The sequence below is a fragment of the Mobula hypostoma genome, chromosome 7 (genome assembly GCF_963921235.1).
Source record: "Mobula hypostoma chromosome 7, sMobHyp1.1, whole genome shotgun sequence".
In the NCBI taxonomy this organism is placed as follows: domain Eukaryota; kingdom Metazoa; phylum Chordata; class Chondrichthyes; order Myliobatiformes; family Myliobatidae; genus Mobula; species Mobula hypostoma.
In genome coordinates this window covers 76,617,049-76,632,588 of record NC_086103.1, presented here as the reverse complement: position 1 = coordinate 76,632,588, position 15,540 = coordinate 76,617,049, and the positions used below count along the sequence as shown (strand labels likewise).

At 42.8% G+C, this 15,540-nt stretch overlaps 1 protein-coding gene across 1 annotated transcript; it reads right to left on the bottom strand.

Annotated features, from left to right (window-relative positions):
- Window positions 1-7,988: 7,988 nt before the first annotated feature.
- LOC134348959 (actin-1-like) lies at window positions 7,989-9,107 on the bottom strand. Its single transcript, XM_063052769.1, has one exon. The coding sequence runs from the start codon at window positions 9,105-9,107 to the stop codon at window positions 7,989-7,991; it is 1,119 nt and encodes a 372-aa protein (XP_062908839.1).
- Between the last annotated feature and the right edge of the window lie 6,433 nt (window positions 9,108-15,540).

Sequence of the window (15,540 nt, the reverse complement as noted above, 5' to 3'; positions counted from 1 at the left end):
ATATGCTGGAGGAACAAAGCAGGTCAGGCAGCATATATAGAGAGGAGTATACAGTCAAAGTTTCAAGCTGAGACACTTTATCAGGACTGCAATTTCAATTTAGTTGTTGCCTTTTCAGAAAAGGAAGCAGTCTCATATATGTAATTAGAGTTGCCAGCAATAATTTCTACTTTAACGGCTGTACTTCTTTAGGGATTGTGTAATATTACTAATTGGTCTCTAGCCAGCAACAGTCTTCACAAAAAGCTTGATAAAGGAAGTCTGTGAGAACATTTAAATGATTAGGGCACATCTGGTTTTAAGCTCTGAACACAAGAGAGTCTGTAGATGTTGGAAATCAAAGCAGCACACACAGAATGCTGGAGGAACTCTGCATTTTGTTTGTGTGGGTTTTAAGTTCCTCATGCTGCAATTGCATCGTTTGCACTTTGCACACGGACTAGGTTGGATGTGAGGGATCACGTACACCACCCACGTTGATCCCCCCCCCCATTCCAAAAAAGGACATACAGTGTGTCAGTTCTTTGTGGTTCTCTTGCAGTTTTCAGATTACAGATGCTTTTATTTAATTGGGTCCACTTCTACCACAATCAATCTTGGAGTGGCACTTTTGATCTCATTGATTTTTCCACTCCAGCTGTAATTAATCTCTGCTTCCGAATGTGTTTCTTCCAATTTAAAAAAATGCTGATCTTGCCCTATAGCAGCATAACTTTCTGACCTTCCTTTCTTAATTGCTTCATTTTCAACTTCCTAGTCTTTTATACTTTCAGGTAGTTCAACTAAGGGGGATGCTTAGTTTTTTTTTTAATAGGGTTGGCTACTTCCTATAAATTAATCACAATTAAAATATCTCCTTTTGATTTACATTTGCAGGCAGGGTTGGAATCCATTTATACTTCATTTACAGCCAAGCATCTTCTGGTTTGTTCAGATGAGAATCAGTCCTTTGATGCATTTTTTTCTATTGCCTTTAACTCAGGCCTCGCCCAGGGCATCAATGTTATTAGATTTCATGCTGTCAGGTATGCAATAAAGAGTTATTCTTCTTGAAACAATAATTTCCAAGTGATTCGATCTCAAGTGGTTTTAATCAAGTTTTAATTTACTTACTGATAGAGTGTTTGCAACAGCGCCATCTCCAGTTAGAGTAAAGGCTAAGTAGGAACCAGACTAGTAAATAATATAATACACGCTGTGAGCTTTAACCTTTAGAGGCAAAAAAATTTTCAAAGGCCATGATGAGAAAACATCACCATAACCAAAGCTGAATGATAGGACAACATCTGTAAGGTCTAGGAACTCAGTTTACTCATAACAGCCACTCTTCACTCAATATCCTGATCTCTTTACCTTCAACTCATTCGGAATATGTTTTACTGTATTCTGAATGAGCAAAGGCAGTAGATCAAAACTTGTTAGGTGCAGCCTCAGTCAGCACATCAAAATATTCTGACTTTCTGTAAATGAGTCCTGATGAAGGGTCTCGGCCTGAAACGCCGACTGTACCTCTTCCTACAGATGCTGCCTGGCCTGCTGCGTTCACCAGCAACGTTGATGTGTGTTGCTTGAATTTCCAGCATCTGCAGAATTCCTGTTGTTTCTGTAAATAAGGTAGGGTTTGATATCAACTTGAAATTAAAATTGTTCTAAACTCTAATACCATTTCCTCTTCACACAATTCATTTGATGGCTTGTGAAATATTAAGTGACAATAGTAACTGTACAGTAAAAGAAACAATTATTTTGAATTGTTTTATTACGTCCTTAAGATGTGAGAGTATGAGACATATAAATAAATATATCTTTTCATGTTTTCACAGTAGCTAATATATTTGAGATATATTAAAAATCCTCATTATAGCAAAATCCTCATGACAATTCGAGCATGTTTTATTCTCAGTTTTCAATGCTTTATATACTTAGTAACTTCAATGGCACAGATCACTATTCAGTCGTCTAAAAGAAATATCCATTTCTGCAATAATTGTTACCCTCTGGTAACTTAACCAGCTGGTTTTGTAGAGTTAACTTTACATTTCACGGGTGACCACAATAAATCCTACATACTTAAGGTTGTTCAGATGTTGCTGTGCCTAGATTCCTCAATATCATGATTGTAGCAAAGTCTGTGGGGAACCTATTATTTTTGGGTTGAGTTATAATAGCACCCATATAAAATAAAAGAGGATGACTTGGATTTGGGATAACATTCTGCACCTACTTAACAATAAGGAAGCTCTTGTTAAAAAAAACAGAGATTACTCCAGCTGTAATAACTAGAAAATGTCTCTGGAACCTATGTACGTCGGTACCAAGTGGCACTTTGTGCTGAGATTCTGTCTGTGTCCGGTGTTGCGAAGGATGGGTCTGGACCCATTGCCACACATCGCCGCAGGCAGCTGGGCATTAGTGCACTGGCCTGTCCTTCATGGAAACGCTCTTCCAGACCAAGTCCATCAGGCAGTGGTTATCACAGACTCTCCTGCAGATATTGCAGCAGAAGGACTTGATGAACACATTAGGGTGGTTCCCTGAGAAGACTATCCAAATCACCTGGCAAAATGCTGCATCACCAGATCTCACCAACAGGCACCAGGATCTTGCTTGACAGGTGATGAGGTGGTCCTCCCTGTCTGATCCTTCCTGCATGCCCGGAACATCACTTCCACAACATGCAGCTCCCAAGACAAGACAGTCGCTCACCTCTTTGTGGGCTGTGGAGAAGGATGCAAGAGCCTGTGTGGTGGTTCATCTCAAGCAGCTGCGTACCATAGAACTCTCTGCTCCATGGGCTGTTCCCAGGGACACACTCAGAGATGGATATCAAGTGTTGTGAGAAGATCATCAATTTGGTGAAAGACTCCCTTTGGTCTGCCTGAAACTTGCTAGTCTGCCAGCACAGTTTCAAATCAACGGGTTTACTATACACTGTCAGGAGAGATCTGTAGAGTCTCTCAAAAGCAGAGGTGGAGGAGTATGCCTCATGATCAACTCTTCTTGGTGCACAAAAATATCAGTACTGTCCCAATTCTGCTCACCGGACCTGGAATATCTAGCAGTTAAGTGCCATCCTTTTTACCTACCGTGGGAGATTTCCGGGATCATTTTGGTAGCGGTATACATTCCACCTCAGGCCAATGTCAATCAGGCTTTAGATGATCTGAGCAATGGGATCAACATGCACGAGACAGCGCACCCTAATGCCTTCACCATCATTTTGGGGGATTTTAACCGGGCCAGTCTGAAAAAAATCACTAAGCAATTACTATCAACAGATCACTTGCAATACCAGAGGAAACAACACACTGGACCATTGCTACACCACCATCAAGAATGCCTACCATGCTATTCTTTGCCCTAACTTCAGAAAGTTTGATCACCTGGCTGTACTTCTACTCCCTAAGTATATGAAGAGACTGAAGACTGCAGCACCAGTAGTGAGGATCAAGAAGGTTTGGACAAGGGAAGCACAGGAGTGCCGACAGACTGCTTTGAATCGGCAGACTGGATCGTATTCAGGGATTCATCTTCTAACCTGGATAAGTATGCTGCCGTTGTTACTTACTTCATTAAAACCTGTGTGGGTGAGTCTGTGCCTACAAGGTCCTACCGTACATTCCCAAACCAAAAGCCGTGGATGAACCAGGAGGTATGTTGTCTGCTGAAAGCTGGATCTGTGGCATTCAAGTCTGGTGACCCAGGTCTTTACCAGAAAGTGGAGTGCTATTTCAAGAGCAAAGACTTTACTTCCTACAAAGTGAAACCCAATAGTATGAATGGCAGTGATGCTTCACTACCAGATGAACTCAATGCCTATGCCCACTTTGAAAGGGAGAACACAACTGCAGCTGTGAAGATCCCTGCTGCACCTGATGACCCTGTGATCTCTGTCTCAGAGGCTGATGTTAGGCTGTCTTTAAAGACAGTGAACCCTTGCAAGGCAGAAGGTCCCAATGGAGTACTTGGTAAGACTCTGAAAACCTGTGTCAAACAACTGGCAGGAGTATTCAAGGACATTTTCAACCTCTCACTGCTACAGGCAGAAGTTCCCACTTCCTTCAAAAAGGCAACAATTATACCAGTGCCCAAGAAGAATAATGTGAGCTGCCTTAATGACTATCGCCAGTAGCACTCACATTGTTGCAGTGATAAGGTGCTTTGAGAGGTTGGTCATGACTAGACTGAACTCCTGCCTCAGCAAGGACCTGGACCCATTGCAATTTGCCTATCGCCACAACAGGTCAACAGCAGATGCAATCTCAACATCTCTTCACACAGCTTTAGACCACCAGAACAACACAAACACCTATGTCAGGATGCTGTTCATCAACTGCAGCTCAGCATTTAATACCATCATTCCCACAATCCTGACTGAGAAGTTACAGAACCTGGGTGTCTGTACCTCCCTCTGCAACTGGATCCTCAACTTCCTAACCGGAAGACCACAATCTCCTCCTCACTGACAATCAACACTGGTGCACCTCAGGGTGTGTGCTTAGCCCACTGCTCTACTCTCTCTATACCCATGACTGTGTAACTAGGCATAGCTCGAATACCATCTATAAATTTGCTGATGATACGACCATTGTTGGTAGAATCTCAGGTGGCGACAAGAGGGCATACAGGAGTGAGATATGCCAACTAGTGGAGTGGTGTCACAGCAACAACCTGGCACTCAATGTCAGTAAGATGAAAGAGCTGATTGTGGAGCAGGAAGGGTAAGACAGGGGAACACATACCAATCCTCATGTATTGCATTGAACTGCTGCTGCTAAGTTAACAAATTTCACGACACCTACCTGATTCTGACATTAGGGTGGAAAGGGCTTGCTTCACTGTTGTTTTGTTGCTGTTGTTCTGTCATTCCCTCCCCTGTTCAGTTGAACATCGTGGGCGTGCTATGTTGGTGTCGGAATGTGTGACGATGCTTGTGGACTGGCCCCCAGCACATCCTTAAGTTTTGTTGGTTGTTAATGCAAACAACGCTGTATGTATCAATGTACATGTGACAAGTAAATGAAGATCTACCTGAATCTGAAGGTTGTGATGCCAGTAGAGGAATGTACTCCTGCCAAGGTGAGGTTGTGGTAAAGTTTGATGCAATCTCTGCAAGGGCTCATTGGGGGAGGACCACAGAATAGGGTTCTTCCACTACTGGACAGGGAAGAGACCATGTTGGGTGAGGAAGCCTCTCAATTATTGTCGAGGTGTACCATGCCACGGGGTCACGTGAGTGACCAACAACTGTGCTATTGATTTAAATAATATAATTTAACACTAAACACATTGTCTATGAATGCAGGAATGAAAAGGCTTTGCACAGATAATTCTGATAATTTTATTATGAATAAAGTTTATTTTGGTTCAAAAACTTTCAGAATGGCTCTTCTGTTTCTTATGGAATTGAAGAAACTAGCGGAGATATAGCCACCTGGAAGCAAAGACTTAACACTTCTAGTGAAAACTCCAATTATAATGATGGTTTTATTATTCTGAACCCAAACTGTTTCAAAAATAAGTTATTGTTCACTTATGAATGCACAGTTGAATATATTACCCTACTCTGCTAAGCAATTCTTCAATAAAGTTGTTAAAAACTGGAGACAACTGTTGACCAACATCTTTTATAAACCTACCGATTCCCACGGTTATCTTGACTACACCTCTTCCCACCCTGTCTCCTGTAAAAATATTAATCCCTTTTCTCAGTTCCTTCCTCTCCACCACATCTGTTCCCAGGAAGTGGTTTTCCATTCCTGGACATCAAAGATGTCCTCCTCCTTCAAAGCCCTTCCTCCATCATTGATGCTGCCCACACCCACATCTTCTCTATTTCCTGGACATCCACGCTAAGTACATCTTTCTGCCTTGTTAAGAGTGATGGAGCTCCTCTTGTCCTCACCTACCACCCTATGAACCTCTGTATCCAACACATCATCCTCTGCAACTTCCACCATCTCCAAAGGGATCCTACCACCAAACGTATCTTTATCTCCTATCCCCTCTCTCTGCTTTCCACAGGGATCACTCCCTCTGTGATTCCATTGTCCACTCATCCCTCCCCACTAATCTCTCTCCCAGCACTTATCCCTGCAAAGTACTACACCTGCCCATTCACTTCCTCCCTCACCTCCATTCAGGTCCCCAAACAGTCCTTCCAGGTGAGGCAACGCTCCACCTGCAAATCTGCTGGGAACGTCTCAATGCTCCTAATGTGGCCTCCTCTAAACCAGTGAGACCGGTCATAAACTGGTGGACCGCTTCGTCAAGGACCACTGCTCCATCCGCCAAAAGCGGAACTTCCCGGTGGCTAAACGGTTTAATTCCCATTCCCGTTCCCATTCTGACGCGTCGATCCATGGCCTCCACTTGTGCCATGACGAGGCCACCCTCAGAACGGAGGGAAAACGCTTCATATTCCGTCTCATTAGCCTGATGGCATGAATATTGATTGCTCCTTCTGGTAAAAAAAAATTCCCTCCCCCTCCCCCCTTCTTCTATTCACCACTCCGGCACCTTACCTCTTCTCACCTGTCTATCAGGTCCACCTGGGTGGCCTCCTCTTGCCCTTTCTCCCTCTGTCCACTCTCCTTCCTATCAGATTCCTTCTTCTTCAGTTCTTGACCTTTCCACCCACCTGGTTTCACCTTTCACCTTCTAGCCATCCTCCTTCCCTCCCCTCATTTTTTCACTCTGGCATCTTCCCCTTTCCTTTTCCAGTCCTGAAGAAGGGTATTGGCCCAAAACCTTCGACTGTTTATTCATGCCCATAGATGCTGTCTGACCTGCAGAGTTCCACTAGCATTTTGTGTGTGTGTTGCTTTGGATTTCCAGCATCTGCATTTGATCTCATGTTTATAGTAATCATTCTGCCTTTAAGTCTTTAACCCATTCTGAATAATGTTCAGCCAGGACTTCATGTGATTCCAGCTGGAGACAGCTTGGTACTTGATTTGTTTTATATGGGAAAGCTCGAGTTAATTTATAAGTCCACTGAAATATGTATGACTATATATGGCTCATCACTTATGCAATAATGTAAGAAAGCTTAATCTGCATAGGTTTGAGAATCAGAAAGTTTCATAGGATAATGTGGCACAGAATCAGCTTAATCAGACCATTGCGTCTGTGCTGTCATATATAAGGATTGTTCAGTTAGTCCCACATCCCTCCCCTTTCTATATAGACTCTTCCTTTTCAAGTGTATGTATAATTCTCTTTTAAAGTTACTGTTGAATGTGTTTCCAGCAGCCTTTTCAAATCAAGATATATTACTGCATAAAGCAATTCTTTACACTTTCTGTTACTACTTGTAATAAATACTGCATGTGTCAGACTCTTCCAACTGTTGCACAGCTTTTCTTTCATGGTCAGAACTTCTCACAATTCTGAACTATTAAGTTCACTTTGTTCTAAATCATAAAAATTCTGTTCCATTCTAAAATGATATGTTCACAATAATTTTAACCTGTAATATTCAGTTCACTCTGTCTCTCTCTCTCTCTCTCTCTCTCTTTCTCGTTTCTTTACATCACAATGGAAACCCCTTCCCCCTTGTTATTTGTCTAAGCACAATAAGGAAGGTCTATAGCAGAGAGGGAAGATTAACTGGGGGGGGGGGGGAAGCAGGAAATCAGCTAAATGAGAAGTTACAAACCAGAGAACCAGTGTGATTATGGCCATGCATTTGACTACAAAAAAAAGGTCAAAACAAGTTTGTTAGTTCATTTTACAATGGTCTACTAGACATAGCACTTGTTCACATCAGCTGTTTGTCCAACACACAATTTGCTCCATTTGTACGAATCAATGATTTCAAGAAATACAACTAAATTGGAATATCTGGTAAGAAATATTAATTCCAAATCCTTTGTTGATTTGAGCTACATTTCAGACATTGTAAGCTATTAACTAGCATCTCTAATCACATACATTTAAAACGTGGATCACTGTGGTCTAACGTCCGGATACATAGTTCCTTCCGTTTAAAAACATCTCTTGTTCACTATAGATGGCCCAAAGTCATTGTAATCATTGAGGGTAATCCACATATGTTTAAAGGATGACAAACTTGTTAAGATTGAGGCTCCCACCCAAGCAGAATACTTTCTTTCTGGTGGGGTGATGACTTGGACTGGTACTCCAGGAGGTGCATGAAGTTTGATTTCCTTGAGTAGTCGTTCCTCCATTCCTGGGAAGAGGGCTGAGCCACCAGATAGCAATATGTTGTTGTATAGTTCTTCCTGCAGTCTTCCATTACATTTTGCAATACTGTTTAATAACAGCGTGTGAACTCCAGTATCTTTTAATTCTGTGTTCTCATGTGTAAAAAGCAACTCTGGTGCTCTGACAAGCTCGTCTGAGACCATAATCTGTGTGCCATCTGGCAATCTGTACTCGTGTTGCATTTCTTCTGCTGGTTTATTGCTCTCCACTTTGAAATCAAGGGAAACGTAGCACAATTTTTCCTTGATATCCTGGATAACATCTGTTTCCATCTTTTCAGCAAAAGAGCAGCCATTCTCCATCATGAATTGCCGAAGACTAGCGGTGATATCATTTCCTGCTAGATGAAGCCTACGTACAGCATCGGGAAGGTAATACCCTTCGTAAATAGGGACGGCATCAGTTATTCCATGTCCACTGTCCAAGACCACTCCTTGGGTACGGCCTGATGAGTAGAGTGCTAACGTAGCTGGGATAGCCACAAACATCCCTGGCACGGAGAAGTCTTCAAACATGACTTCAGTCATCCTTTCTCTATCTAAGAAAGAGGTCAATGGGGCAGCAGTCAGCAAAACAGGCCTCTCTTTGGATTTCACACGCAGTTCAAAGCCAAAGATGTATCTCCAGATCATCTCCATTTCCTCCCAAGAGGTTACTATGCCACGTTCGATTGGATATGTTAAACTCAAGACTTCTCTTCTGGCTTGGGCTGCTTTTCCAACATAACAGTCTTTTAGACTAGCATTATGTTTTCCCTTTGTAGCTTTGGGGCAGCCCACGACAGATGGTATGACTGATGTAGGAATGCACTCACCAACGATCCCAGATTTACAGAGCCCAGATCCGTTGTCTATGATCACAGCAGGATTAGCCATCATCTTGATTTTGTTACTAATGACACAATGTTGAGCAAATACTTTGAGAGAGCACTCCTGTTAATTTTGAATTTCTTCCAACTTTGGGGAGGGGGTGTGCTTTTCAATTAATATTTGTTTCTTCTGCATGGGCTGCTATCATCAGTGCAGTCACTGCTGAGGCAGGGATGAGGGTAAACAGTCAGATTATGACACCACAGTTATGTCACAATGGACAGCTCGGTGATCAGGGAAGTGAGCCATTTGCTTTATTATCTAGTAGCTATCTAATTTATAAGCTAATACCGCAGCTTGAAGTTAATTACATGAATAAATTAACATGTTAGTATATCCAAATAGAAAACCACAACCAGTTAACATGAATTTATGAAACCACTATTGCCTACCCACCACTGAAATTCTAACAAGAATATTTTAAGTTTATTTATTAACTACTATTTATGAACTAAATATTTTTTTCACTGCCAGTTATGCCACTGGCATTTAGGGCAGCAATGAAGGTCCTCCATCTCTGGTGGTGTTCAGAACTTCCTTCGTCATGTCAGTAGCTTCCTCTCAGTTTTCATTACTGTCAGTCATGCAAGTCCTGGGTAGAGACTCAGGAATACCATCGCATTCAGGTGTAGAAGGATTCTTCATTGCTGTTTTTGTAACATTATGTTTTACCAGTCAGGGTTGTTAGCCCTGAGCTGAACCCCTGAAGCTGGAGGACTGATGGACCACTCTTAGTCTGTCCTCTATCCTTCGACCTGTTTGGCCTGGGTGACCCTCCACGAGCGAAAGCATAAAGCCCTGACTCCAGACAACGTAGCTCTCAGGGTCACTAAAGCACGCAAGCCTCCAAACCACAACAAGGTTGAGGTCCTGTTGGAGGAACTAAATACTTACTGCGAATGATATAATAAAAAAACTTCCATATCATGTAGTGAGATAAGATCCAGATTACATATTGAACATGGAATAGTCAGCACAGGAGCGGGCCCTTTCGCCCATGATGTCTGTGCTGATCATGGTATAAATCAAATCTCTCCTACCTGCACATCCTTCCATTCACTGCATAGTCATGTAAACGCCTCTTAAGGATCACTATCGTGTCAGCTTCCAGCACTGCCCTTGGCAACCCATTCCCGGCACCTATCACTTCTGGTATAGGAAAAAAATTATCTGCGCTGCTCCTTTAAGCTGTACCCCCTCCTCTCAAATGCATTTCCTCAGCACGCTAGCACAGTGGTTAGCACAACGCTTTACAGTACAGGCGACCAGGGTTCAATCCCCGCCGCTGCCTGTAAGGAAGGAGTTTGTACGTTCTCCCCGTGACCACGTGGGTTTCCTCCGGGTGTTCCGGTTTCCTCTCATGGTCCGAAGAGGTACCAGTTAGTAGGTTAGTTGGTCAGTGTAAATTGTCCTGTGGTTAGGCTAGGATCAAATTGGTGAGTTGCTGGTCAGCGCAGCTCAAAGGGCCGGAAGCCTGTATCTCAATAAATGAATAAGTATATTGACAATTCTGACAAAGGGAAAAATTTTTGACTATTGACCCTATCTTTGTCTCTCAATTTTATGCATTTCTATCAGTTGTCCCCTCAGGTTCTGACACCGGCTTAGTTCTAAATCTGTTTCAAATAAAAATGAAAGAGAATAAATGTTGGCCACTGGAATCATCTTCCTGAAGGTGCTGCTAATTAATTGTCACACGTGATTCCTGTTCTTCATCTGTTACAGCTCCCAGCTCACGCTGGACTGTGATGAGAGACTGTGACTGTAATTGAAGTCAGACTGTCTCGTTGTTTCTGACCTCTGTTGGACTGAGACTGAAACTGGAATAATTCAATGTCCGGTCAGATTGGAATCATCATTTACTTGTTTGATTGGGATCTTGCCTGTATGATTTCAATAGGGTTGCCTCAGACTGAAGGATACAGTCAGAACCCAGACCTTCTGTCAGAATATTATTTCTGAACGTTACCAGACTGGTTGCCACTTCACAAAAGTAGATTCTTTCACCCAAATATATTTTGACAGAAGTAGAAGATAGTGCTTCCAGGAAACAAATGCTTTGAGTGATGTCAGCAAAACATACAGCTTCCCAGAGAGTATCTATGCCATGCACATCCCTCTCAGCTCATTATAGAAACAGCTTGTCACAGTGATCAGGGTACATAACTGTGTCTCTTTCTATAAGTAATCAGATTACATGCAAGCGTACATATAGTTGACTTAGCAGCAGGAACGAACCACTTGGCACCTCAAGCCTCTTCCTTTGTTTAATTCAATCATGACTTATTTAATCCACATTACCCTCTACCCACAGAAATCCTTCACCCGGCTAACACTAACAGCCTCTGTGGCAATACTATCGTAATCAGTCAAATATGATTCCTCAGGTATCTATCTCTGTTTTTAAAATATCCAAAATCTCTTTTGAGACTCGCAACCCACTGAAGGAAAATAAAATTGTTTCATTTCTGACGTAAATGGGTGACCTCTTATTTATCAGTGACCCCTTGTTCTAGGTTTTCCTGCAAGGAGAGGCGCACACGTCCAATTCCAGAGTACGTCTGCTTATGTGGAGATATGTAAATTAAGAAGTTGTTTTTTTTAATTTTATCTAGGGATACAGCACAGTAACAATTGAGGGACAGGAGGTCTCACCAGTAATTTTAACGCTTTTGACACCTAATGTCTTTCTTGTAGTATCTGCTCTTTGGATGAATCTGAAAGATGACCTTCCCCGTGAGCCCTCGCTGTGAGAATGCTTCGCAGGCTCTGAAGTTGTGAAGGTTGTTACGGACATTTCTGAGTTTTTAAGCTGGCATTCTACTCTAGCCATTTCCCATAAGATGATGAGAATGCAGAATGATGGCTGAATTTTATATTAATAATATCATTATATTTATTTAATAATATTTATTTCTCATGTTGTTTTATATGAATTCCTTTCAATCTAGTGCTCTGAATTCCATGCTCACCATGTGGTCACCTTTACCCTGGGGAAACCAAATGCACACAGAATCAGCACTCTCTGGAGCATCTCCACGAGTAATCCTTTAGCTGTAAGTCCCACTCCCATTCTGTCTTCCTCAATTCCAAAGAAGGTCAAGGAGCAGGACCTCATCTTCCCACTTGACACATGACAAACTTAATGACTAAACATTCCATTACAGTCTTGATCCTCACATTTCTAGATTCAGTTTTGTTGTATCTTTAGTTGCCTTCTGTTCACACCTCTGCCAGCCACTTGTGTTCCATTTTCACCAGCTAGCACCACCACCAGGTAGGGTTCAATCTTATACTTATACTTTATACTTTACTGTCACCAAACAATTGATACTAGAACGTACAATCATCACAGCAATATTTGATTCTGTGCTTCCCGCTCTCTGGAGTACAAATCAATGGTAAATATTTAAAATTTTAATTATAAATTAGAAATAGAAAATAGAAAATGGAAAGTAAGGTAATGCAAAAAAACTGAGAGGCAGGTCCGCATATTTGGAGGGTACGGCCCAGATCCGGGTCAGGATCCGTTCAGCAGTCTTATCACAGTTGGAAAGAAGCTGTTCCCAAATTTGGCCGTACGAGTCTTCAAGCTCCTGAACCTTCTCCCGGAGGGAAGAGGGACAAAAAGTGTGTTGGCTGGGTGGGTCGTGTCCTTGATTATCCTCGCAGCACTGCTCCGACAGCATGCGGTGTAAAGTGAGTCCACGGACAGAAGATTGGTTTGTGTGTTGTGTGGGGCTGTGTTCACGATCTTCTGCAGCTTCTTTCAATCTTGGACAGGACAACTTCCATACCAGGTTGTGATGCACCCTAGAAGAATGCTTTCTACGGTGCATCTATAAAAATTAGTGAGAGTTTTAGGGGACAGGCCAAATTTCTTTAGCTTTCTCAGGAAGTAAAGGCACTGGTAGGCCTTTTTGGCAGTGGACTATACTTGGTTAGAAACATAGAAACATAGAAAATAGGTGCAGGAGTAGGCCATTCGGCCCTTCGAGACTGCACCACCATTCGGTATGATCATGGCTGATCATCCAACTCAGAACCCTGTACCTGCCTTCTCTCCATACCCCCTGATCCCTTTAGCCACAAGGGCCATATCTAACTCCCTCTTAAATATAGCCAATGAACTGGCCTCAACTGTTTCCTGTGGCAGAGATTTCCACAGATTCACCACTCTCTGTGTGAAGAAGTTTTTCCTCATCTTGGTCCTAAAAGGCTTCCCCTTTATCCTTAAACTGTGACCCCTTATTCTGGACTTCCCCAACATCGGGAACAATATTTCTGCATCTAGCCTGTCCAATCCCTTTAGAATTTTATACGTTTCAATAAGATCCCCCCTCAATCTTTTAAATTACAGCAAGTATAAGCCTAGTTGATACAGTCTTTCATCATATGAAAGTCCTGCCATCCCAGGAATCAATCTGGTGAACCTTCTTTGTACTCCCTCTATGGCAAGAATGTCTTTCCTCAGATTAGGGGACCAAATCTCCACACAATACTCCAGGTGTGGTCTCACCAATGCCTTGTACAACTGCAGTAGTACCACCCTGCTCCTGTACTCGAATTCTCTTGCTATGAATGCCAGCATACCATTCGCCTTTTTCACCGCCTGCTGTACCTGCATACCCACTTTCAATGACTGGTGTATAATGACACCCAGGTCTCGTTGCACCTCCCCTTTTCCTAATCGGCCACCATTCAGATAATAATCTGTTTTCCTGCTTTTGCCACCAAAGTGGATAACCTCACACTTATCCACATTAAATTGCATCTGCCATGAATTTGCCCACTCACCTAACCTATCCAAGTCACCCTGCATCCTCTTAGCATCCTCCTCACAGCTAACACTGTCGCCCAGCTTCGTGTCATCCGCAAACTTGGAGATGCTGCATTTAATTCCCTCGTCTAAGTCATTAATATATATTGTAAACAACTGGGGTCCCAGCACTGAGCCTTGCGGTACCCCACTAGTCACCGCCTGCCATTCTGAAAAGGTCCTGTTTATTCCCACTCTTTGCTTCCTGTCTGCCAACCAATTCTCTATCCACATCAATACCATACCCCCAATACCGTTCTCTTTAAGTTTGCACACTAATCTCCTGTGTGGGACCTTGTCAAAAGCCTTTTGAAAATCCAAATATACCACATCCACTGGTTCTCCCCTATCCACTCCACTAGTTACATCCTCAAAAAATACTATGAGATTCGTCAGACATGATTTTCCTTTCACAAATCCATGCTTTGTCCGATGATTTCACCACTTTCCAAATGTGCTGTTAACACATCTTTGATAACTGACTCTAGCATTTTCCCCACCACCGATGTTAGGCTAACCAGTCTATAATTCCCCAGTTTCTCTCTCCCTCCTTTTTTCAAAAGCAGGGTTACATTAGCCACCCTCCAATCCTCAGGAACTAGTCCAGAATCTATGAAAAATTATCACTAATGCATCCACTATTTCTTGGGCTACTTCCTTAAGCACTCTGGGATGCAGACCATCTGGCCCAGGAGATTTATCTGCCTTTAATCCCTTCAATGGGTGAAAGAGATAAAGGGCTGGAGGAGGGGGAATCTGATAGGAAAGGAAAAGACAGGAGGGTTATGGGCTGAGTGCAGGTCGGTGGGACTAGGAGAGAGTAAGAGTTCGGCACGGACTAGGAGGGCCGAGATGGCTTGTTTCCATGCTGTAATTGTTATATGGTTATTATATGATAGGAGAAGGCCATGGATGAAAGAAAAGGGGGAGGAGCATCAAAGGGAAGTAACGGGCAGGTAAGGAGGTACGGTGAGAGAAGGAAATGGTGGGGGGGGGGGCAATTACCAGATGTTCGAGAAATCAACGTTCACACCATCAGGTTGGAGGCTACCCAGATGGAATATAAGGTGTTGCTACTCCAACCTGAGTGTGGCCTCATCATGGCAGTAGAGGAGGCCATGGACTGACATGTTGGAATAAGAATGGGAAGTAGAATTGACCTGGTTGGACCAAGTCAGGTCATTTGTGATATTGACCCCAAGGAACTTAAAGCTTTTGACCTGTTCCACTTGCGTACCACCGATGTAAATGGGGTCATGCGGTCCACTATTCCTTCTGAAGTCAACAACCAATTCCTTCATCTTGCTGACGTTGAGGGATAGGTTATCGTCTTCGCACCATGCCACCAGGTTCTTAATTTCCTCTCTGTACTCAAACTCATCATTACCCGAGATACGGCCTACAATTGTTGTGTCATCAGCAAACTTATATATTGAGTTCGATGGAAAATTGGCTTCACAATCATGGGTGTACAGTGAGTATAGCAGGGGGCTGAGTACACAGCCTTGTGGGGCACCGGGGCTCAACCTGTCCTCCTTCCCCCTTTTGTGCTCTCTCACCCTCTTCTCTCCAACTGAAAACTGGTTTCATTTCAAACTGAAGTGTTAGCATTGTTTTACAAAC

Coding starts and splice junctions, on each gene's coding strand:
- LOC134348959 (XM_063052769.1), bottom strand. CDS start 9,107: ATGATGGCTAATCCTGCTGTGATCATAGACAACGGATCTGGGCTCTGT.